Here is a 9,452-nt window from a genome sequence, read left to right as displayed (position 1 = left end):
TTTAAACCCGATTTTTAAGTGAATCTCAAGTGATTTCTAAAACTACTGGGCCCAATTCATATCCAAATACAGAATCTATTTTTTTCCACATTCAATTCAAATCAAGACATTAATCCTTCACAATGAGCAAGCATGTGGTGAAAGTGGAAAGGAACTGCGACCTTTTATCAGGGAACAGTGGTCTTCCAATCTTTGGCCCTTTGGGGTCCATGTGTTGGCTATTAATAATTTTAGTCAAAGATTTTGTCAAATTATGTTCTTTAAAAATAAATTTGAATAAAACCAGACCTATACCAGTTTTTCTATCTAGTTTGGTTCAAAATCTGCATTAAAACAATAGAATAAAACTAATGGGAAAAGAAACACGATTGTTTCCGTTCAACCATCATTGCCATCAGGCTGCAAATGGCATTCTTCACTTTCCAAACATGGAATTTTCTATTCAATAAAATGCTCATTTGTTTAATCCAATCAGTCAGTTATGATTAGGATGTTAAGCTAACACAACAAAAACAACATTGTTTCACTTGAGTTTAGGTGAATATGAACACAAATTGATGAATGAAATCAGTTTTATGTAACAAAAGCACTTTGACTGCTCAGCGTTTTAACAGCTTTGTGCAGGTTCTTTGGAGAAGTTTAGAAGTTGTAGGAAGTCCTAGTTGCAGTTTGCAGCAAATGTTTGAAAAATAAAAAAAAGGTTTTCTGGTCAGACAAGTACAAACTTGAACTTTCTGGCATTACATGCAAATTGTGGAGCACAGCATCTCCACAGTGAAGCATGCAGATGGACAGAGAGACTGAGGGACTTCTAATCCCAGATTAGCTGATTTACAGTCCTTGACTGTTTTACAACATGCAATCCTTCATAGTGAGCAAGCACAATGGGACAAAATGGCTTATTGCATAAAACCTAATAAGATGAATTGAAATTTGTGATGGTCATGTGAAAAAAAGGGGTGGTTGGGAGACACTTAAGCTTCTTGTTGTTTTTTCACCCAGTGAAGAGACACAGATCAATACATAAGCTGAGCCAGGAGAACTTTCAGTTGGAGATCATCATTTTTCCCCGACTTATTCCATCTGCAGTCCATTAGGTTAAACACAAGCCTGTGAAACTGCAGATATTTCTGTATTTGTTAAACTGATTACCAAACTGAATATTTTCCTCTCCTCTCTGCCGAGATGCTCGGTGCTTTCCCATGGAAGGCTTTCTCTGCATGAGAGCAGAACCCTGCTCCTCCCAGCACCACAACAATAAATTATGCTTATTTATCTCTGGTTTTGTTCACTATTTGTTTCAGTCTGGTCAGGCTGTTTATACAGATATTTATCTCTGGAGGAAAATGTTGTCATTTCTGATAGGGAGCAGAGGGTCTAAATATAACTTAATTTGACTGAATCATGACTTTGCCTCATGCTGTGGTGTTCCTGTCAAACCTCCTGCAGAAGAAAATAACCTAGTTCAGAGACGTGTTCACTTCTAGCTCATTAGTTTTGAGCTTTTGTGTTTTTTTCCCTTCTTCTTTTTTTCTCCTACGTTTTGATTAAATACACACTCACGATAATGTTGGGCAGTAAAATGCAGTGACACCATAATTATTGCCTGTCATATTTGCAGTTTCGTTCGTGTGGGCGTGTACACACTTTTTCCTTCTACTAAATTTTCCATTAATATGCGTAAGTAGATCTTTTCTAGGTATGAACTCTCTGGAGAACATTGACAGCTGTCTGCTGGATGACTGTTAAATTGGCAGCATTCCCTTACATTGTATTGGCAATAACATGACTAAGCATTTCTGTATCAGCCCCCTCCCAAAGTGTTTTTTTGAGAAACTGAACTTTGCATTTTTATTATTTGTTATCCCTAATCCACAAAATCCATCAAATATAATTAAATGTTTAGAATTCAGCAGCTTGTATTGTATTAGTGAGAACACCGACGTTTTCTGACTGATTTAATTCAGCACTTTCAAGTGGTTACTTTCACACCGGCGAAAGTATTTTAAATTTCCATCTTATCCGTCTTTTCCTTTGAGTACGTGTGTCACCCACAGGGTCGAGACGCCCTGGGCAGAAAGCCATGTCTCACTTATCAAAATCCTCCAACACTGAAGAGTCTTTAGGCTCCACAGCAAAACACTGCCAATTAAAACATATAAAGCAGGTTCTGTTGGAAATTAGTTGTCACGTTTTATGAAATAAGGAAGTTTATATTGCTTTGAATTCTTATAGGTTATAAAATCCTTTGGAAGGATGATAAAAGATTTTATCTTTCAGCTCTCTGGTAAACTGCAGCCTTCAGATGCGTTAAAGTCTTCTGTGACAATCTCTTGCTGAGAGTAAAATTCAGAACTACAGCATTTGCTTGGTGTTATTTTTATTTTTTTATTTTTTTATTTTTTTTAAATAAGCTTTCTTGTTATTGCCCTTGTTAAGATATAAATATTTTACATAACACTGAACATCGCTGAATCCAAACTCTGAGACAGGACCACATTTCCAACTGACGTCTGTATGAGAGGAGGAGTTTGGTAAAGTCACTCAGGATTATTTTCAAAATGACTCAAGCAGCTCACTCTCCATCTCGAACAGACGTCTCCAGTTTTCCTTCTGTACTGTGTTGTCCAGAACGGATTGGATGGTTCCAGCAGGTCGGATGCGCAAAGACTAAGAATCATGACGGACAAGAGAAAGGCGTTCGTGGATAATTCGTGGACGTCTGTCCAAGTGGAGCTGTTTCGATGACGGTGGGGAGAATTTGGAAGAGGAGACGGATTTTTCAAATGGACAAACGCGCCGTCTCTCCTGAGTTTGCCTTCACAGCTGAGAACTCCCTGGGTCTTACGGTCGTTTGGACAAACTCAGCTTTGTTGGGACCAGCTTCCGAGCGATTTGCGAGTTGCTTGAGAATCACAGGACACATTTGAAGCAGCCGATGCGCAATCATCTTCCCATGGACTGATGAAACTTAGTCTCCCCCCGTCGTTCCAGGTAAGCTGAAGTCCGCCCGTCATCATTACTCAGAATTCCGACATGGATTTCAGCAACAGCTCCCTGCGCTATCTCCACGTGGAGTTCAACCCGCTGAATGAAATCATGGACGAGAACGAGACGAACTCCACGCTCGGCGAGCGAAGCTTGCCGAGCTGCGTCCAGATCCGCATCCCGCAGGAGCTTTTCCTGGCGCTGGGCATCATCAGCCTGGTGGAGAACATCCTGGTGATCCTGGCGATCATCAGGAACCGCAACCTGCACTCGCCCATGTACTACTTCATCTGCTGCCTGGCCGTGTCCGACATGCTGGTGAGCGTCAGCAACGTGGTGGAGACCATCTTCATGCTCCTGAACGACCACGGCCTCCTGGACGTGCACCCGGGCATGCTGCGCCACCTGGACAACGTCATTGACGTGATGATCTGCAGCTCCGTGGTGTCCTCGCTCTCCTTCCTGTGCACCATCGCCGCGGACCGCTACATCACCATCTTCTACGCGCTGCGCTACCACAGCATCATGACCACGCAGCGCGCCGTCGCCATCATCGCGGTGGTGTGGCTGGCCAGCGTCATCTCCAGCATCCTTTTCATCGTGTACCACACCGACAACGCCGTCATCGTGTGCCTGGTCACCTTCTTCTGCATCACCCTGGTGTTCAACGCGGCGCTCTACCTGCACATGTTCGTGTTGGCTCACGTGCACTCGCGGCGCATCACAGCGTTTCACAAAGGCAGGCGCCAGTCCACCAGCATGAAGGGCGCGATCACCCTCACCATCCTGCTCGGCGTCTTCATTCTGTGCTGGGGGCCTTTCTTCCTCCACCTCATCCTCATCCTCGCCTGCCCCACCAGTCCCTTCTGCAACTGCTTCTTCCGGAACTTCAACCTTTTTCTAATTTTGATCATCTGCAACTCCCTCATCGACCCGCTCATCTACGCCTACAGGAGCCAGGAGCTGCGTAAAACCCTGCAGGAGCTGGTCCTGTGCGCATGGTGCTTCGGCATGTAAGCGGCCGTTTAAGTCACGTAAGCAAATTGAGGCAAATTAGGTCAACGTGCGAGCTTTTATCCGAAGAACTGTTTCTCTGTGAAGGTTTTATTGGGCGGATTGGTCTCAGAGCTGCACGCAGCACTTACAAGATGAAGGAGGAATCTTATGAAGACGTTTACTAATGCCAGCACGGAGTTGGGATTAGTTTCATTTGGGAGATTTTGCCCGTTTCATTGTTGCTCGAGAACGCTCGATGCTGAATACTTTAAGACTTCAGGGCCTTTTCTTTGACAAGAGGATGTCAGACAACTCAAGAGATCTTGTCAGGTTGCTTAAAAAAACAGTCTCTGAACATGGACTTAAAAAAAAAAACTAACGAAAATAGTCATTCAACTTTACATTATTAAATATCAAAATCCAGTAAAATATTTGACAGCTAAAAGGTCACAGCTGCCTAGAATTTAGGCGGCGAGTAACAAAATATTATCTGTGATCATTTGTGTCGTTATTTCGTTTGACAATCAGATATTTAAAGTGCCTTTCTTTATGCTGCAAGAAAATATAATATTAGATTTCAAAATTTTATGAAAGAAAGAAAGATCCACCAGCTGATCAGTCAGTTATTCGGGATCTTAATCTGCAATATTATGTAAGAGGCCAGAACGAGGATCAGATCCGCAGAAGTACGTTGGTTGTTGAATTAAAATATGCGTGAATTATCTTTATGATTATTCAATTCCATAATTCACAAACCAACTAAACATAAAACAGACATGCACATGCAAGAGTGTATGGTATCAAAGGAGGTAAAAATGGAGGGAGGAAAAAATAAAACGACGAAGGACGAATACTAGAAGAGTACATGGTATTTTACTATAATTAATAACCAACTCAGTAATAATAATAATAATAATAATAATAATAATCAACAATATTATCTCTATTATAATAACTAATAACATCTTTCAGCTTTTCTATTGTTTCAGCAAACAATAGAAATTGACCTTGGCTGTAATTAATTTACATTTGTGTTGTTCAAAATGTTCAATAATGTACAATATCCCCAAATACATAAATCTTAAAAAAAAAGAAGAAATATTAAGGGATGTTTCATGATTTACATAACAAAAAAACTATTTTGTTTTTTTCTTTCGAAAAAGACAAAGTTTATTCACTGTGATGATTCAATAAATCGTGGTTCCAATAAAGGTAGTGGATTAAACTGCCTCCCAAAATGCGCCTTGTTGAAACGATCCTTCAGCTCCAGAAATCTTGTTTTCTTAAACAATGCTTGCAGTCAACAACTCTCTCCAAAAATAAAAGTGCGAATGAGACCCAGAGAGAGAGAGAGAGAGAGAGAGAGAGAAAAAACAAAAACAAAAAACACTGATGGGGGAAAAAAATCACATGAACATCCCAACGCCCGAGGCTCACTGCATGGGACGTTTATGAAAGGAGGCTTAATCAAAGTTAGGCTGGATGTATTTCTGGCGACGTGATTCCCGGAAAACTACAAAGACGCGGAGGTTCCGGATTTGAGTTTAGTCTGCTAGTGAATATTATTATTATTATTATTATTATTATTATTATATTGGCCTCAGAGTGAAATTCAATGTAAAGCTGTGATAATTTTCTTTATTTTATGTGCTTTTTGTTCTAAAGTTTTATTTGCCGTTTCAAAAGTTTCAATTTACGTTTTAGGTTTACAGACGATAACTTGAATAATGCGTATTTACACCTTTTAGTTCGTCACTGTAGCCAATGAAATCGAAATGCCTCAGCATATTTTTTTTAGCACAACAAAACCTCCATCTTACCTTATATGTTTTTCTTACACCTGTTCCTAAAATAAACACGTTAATAGAAATTATTAATAATACTAACTGGAAAAAAAAATGTAGCTAAACTTTCTGTACAAATAGACTAAGCAAAACCTTAGTTCATTTCGTAGCAAAGGGGCGCCTTTCTGTTTCGAATTATCCATTCTCTACATGTAAGGCTTGGAAAAGAGATGAGAAATTATGTTTTAAGAGAAATGACGTGTCTTTAGTCATTAGTCATTTAGTGTTTATTGTTTATGTTTGATTATACAGCAATCATTGTCATTTCAGGGCCTCTAAAGATTGTTTTGTTGTATGTAAACTTGCAAATACGTGTCTCTGGGTGTAACATAATTTCTGATGAAAGCTGTAGTTTTACCTATTTTATGTGTGAAATGGTCAGTGTGACACTATTATAAAAAAAGAGAGTTGACTTTTCTACTCTTATTGTTTTCATAATAAAAAAGTTCAATTATAAATGTGTTGTGATTTATCCAAAACAAAGCCTCATTTACTCCAAGGAGTCTTCACATACTTTATGTTGCAGGGCCTGACATAGATGATGCTTTGTGAAGGTACATTTCATTGCAAACAGAATTGCCATTCTGTGGGATATTTCTACCAGCATTGCATGTCTGCTGCAAATTTTGACATTCACCATCTGTGACATAGTTCAAGATTAAAAATATTGGATGTATGATGCCTGGACATCAGTTTTCAAGTTTTGCTATGATTCTCTGAGTGGGTCATTCCAAAACATTATATACTTTAATATGAAGCCCTTCATATTAGTTCTGGTTGTATGTCGAGAGTCATTGTCCTGAATCTTTTGGAACAAGTTTTCTTCTCAACACTGTGTTTGAGAAGAAATGCACACAATTTACCACAAAACGCCAAAACGTTATTTTCTTTGGGTCCTCTGAAGCCAGAACATTATCTTCACATGCTTACATATCATCTTACTGCTTTAAGACTGGGATGGTAAAGTAGGAACAAAAAACCAAGAAACTGAGGCAAAAAGTTGGATGTTGGGTCATCAACGTTCCAAATAACTGTTAGACCTCGTCTCCATGTCCGCGCAGGTTATTTTCTCTCCTACCATCACAAATGTAAACTTTTGATTTTTCTAAAAAAAAAAAACACTGCGATGTGAACTGGAACTGTATGCTTTAGTCAGATGAGAGTCAGATTGAGAAGTTCAGAGTAAAAACTTCATGCAGGTTTAACATGAAACAAAGGATGATTTGTGGAAAACCACTTCATGCCCGCTGGACTATTTGTGATCCGGTGGATCAGTTTCTCTTCCAAAAGCCCCAGAAAATTTTCTGGACTTCATGGCGCCATGGACTCTTTCAAATACGGGACATTTTAGCTAAAGATCTATAAGTCTTTGCCAGTAATCTTGGAATCTTAAAATGGGTCACCATTGGATATTTGTAGACCTCTATAACCCAGAAGAGAGCAACAGGATAGCAATGTCCTTATCCAGAGTTACAATATGCAACTACTACACATTGTTCAACACTGGCGACAATTAATCATCCTTAACATTAGATCACATTTGGTCACAAAACTGCAAAAAAATAGTCATTTTATATTATATGCAGATGAGAGATTACTGGGTGTTTAATAAACCTTCAAACTCACCTTTTAACCACATCTTGAGTGCTTTATGTCACTTTATCACTACTTTTCATAATGTAGTACATGTAGTACACATGTACTACATTATGAAAACTTGCATAAGTTTTCTTCTTCATTTGAACCTAATAGTGGATCTGATGTGGCGAGGCCACTTGACTTTAATTATATCTAATCAAACTAAATTAGGGCAGAGTGTGACTGCGTGGGGAGCGGCGTGCTCAGAGTTAGGCAGAATTATGACTTCCTCTTCCTTCCATACATCACAGCTTTTTTCGTAGCACAGACCAAATCTCTCCAGTTAAAATAAATACAACAAAAAACTAATAGTCACAATTAACTTCCATACTGCTAACTTAAAGATTTTAAGATCATGAAGAGCGATGTGTACAATGAACAGCATTTACAGAATAGTTATTATAATGTAAGCTTTTGATTACATTTTTTCATAAAGTTTTCTTTTTTTTTTTTGCTGCTCTTAACAGCTCTTTATTCATATAAACACTAATTGTTTCTAGAAAAAAAATATTATGTTAGACCTATATTGGGCACTATGTGTGTGAACTTCCACAATGTTTCTTTATCTTTTGTACCATTTCTTAAATCATTTTTAGGTTAGCCGACAAATGGTACATTTCACAGTTAATTATGCTTATATTTACTGTCATTTCGTGTTTAAAGCTTCAACATGACGCCCTCATGATTACTGTTTCTAGGAAACTCCAAACTGTTTCAAGGTAGGGGTCTTTTTCTCTGGAAAGTCACTGAATAATGTCATTCAACTCCATTGGCCATTGGCTTTTTGTGAAAAATGTTCACACGTTCAAATGATGCATTAAAATCCCTAGGCAGTGTTCAAATTTACAAGACAGTCGTTGTTGTACGCAGGTGGTGGGCATGATCAAAGAAGACAAGATAAAATACTTTGCTGGAATTAGACAGTTTGGTAATGCTCTCGTGGTCCAAGTGTCTACTTTTAGGGGGAATTCCCATATTTATCCAAAGGAGTGGCCTCTCATTAGTAATGAAATGAAAATGAAGATGCCTCTGTGTTTTTCTTTTGGTTTTACAAAGCTGTTCTGTGAACCATTAGACACCAACCGGTCATGAAGGAACGCAGCAGATTGTTTGAAGTAGGGCGGAAATATAAAACAATATCCAAAGCTTTGAAAAATCACAGAACACTGTTCAATACATCATCTGAAAATGGATTATTGGTCTCTGCTTTCTTTTACACAGCTAAAAAGCAGGTTGTACAAATACTGACTTAAGTCTAACATGGCTTTGCATCTCAGGATCAAAATGTCTGGTGTGTGTCTTAGTTTATAGTCTTTCCATGCCCTCTTTCTTGTTCTTCTAGTTTTATTGTTGTTGTTATTGTTAATGTTATTTTATAGTATTGTTATGACTGTACTATTTTTCTGTCTTATTCCAAATTTCTGTTTAATTTAAAAAGCTAAAACTCTTCAATTTAAAAAGTTAATCCTACGTGAGTGCAAGTTTCTTTTTCTTTTTACCAACAAGACTTGCTGATGAATTTCCCCATGAGAGACAATCAGAGATTGTTGTCTATTTTATTCTATTTGAGCCTCAATGAAATTTGAAAGTAAATTCAGCAGAAACTTTTTGGCTATTCTAGGATAGGATGAAGTGAAGAAACCACTAAGCAAATTTCAACTATTTTATTGGAAGGATTGGGGGTTGAAAATGTTAAAACTTCAAAATAAAAGCTTAAAACATCAGTTTAAACTTAGTTATTGTACTTAAACCAAATCAGGTACAAAACACTGGAATGAAATGGCTTAATTATCTCCTCCTTGTGTAGATCAGTTCTCCAAAGTCTTGCTAATTATTCTATTCAGGTGAGGTGCGGCTGAGGCACATATAGAAGGAGGAGGACCGGAGTTTGACACTGCAACTCGCATCAAATGTGCGCAGATGCTCGCTGAAGGATTTTATTCTGAAGGAAACAAACCGGAAGCAGCTGTTGAAACGGAGAAACGG

At 38.4% G+C, this 9,452-nt stretch overlaps 1 protein-coding gene across 1 annotated transcript; it reads left to right on the top strand.

The window, feature by feature from the left end:
- Positions 1 to 2,440: 2,440 nt before the first annotated feature.
- On the top strand, positions 2,441 to 5,330 carry mc1r (melanocortin 1 receptor). Its single transcript, XM_007549877.2, has one exon. It carries the CDS (start codon positions 3,037 to 3,039, stop codon positions 4,003 to 4,005), a length of 969 nt encoding a protein of 322 aa, XP_007549939.1. The 5' UTR covers positions 2,441 to 3,036; the 3' UTR covers positions 4,006 to 5,330.
- Positions 5,331 to 9,452: the final 4,122 nt, after the last annotated feature.

This window comes from Poecilia formosa, unplaced genomic scaffold (genome assembly GCF_000485575.1).
Source record: "Poecilia formosa unplaced genomic scaffold, Poecilia_formosa-5.1.2 Scaffold33, whole genome shotgun sequence".
Lineage (NCBI taxonomy): Eukaryota > Metazoa > Chordata > Actinopteri > Cyprinodontiformes > Poeciliidae > Poecilia > Poecilia formosa.
Note: the sequence above shows the minus strand (reverse complement) of the source record. Positions and strands in the feature narration are given on the sequence as shown.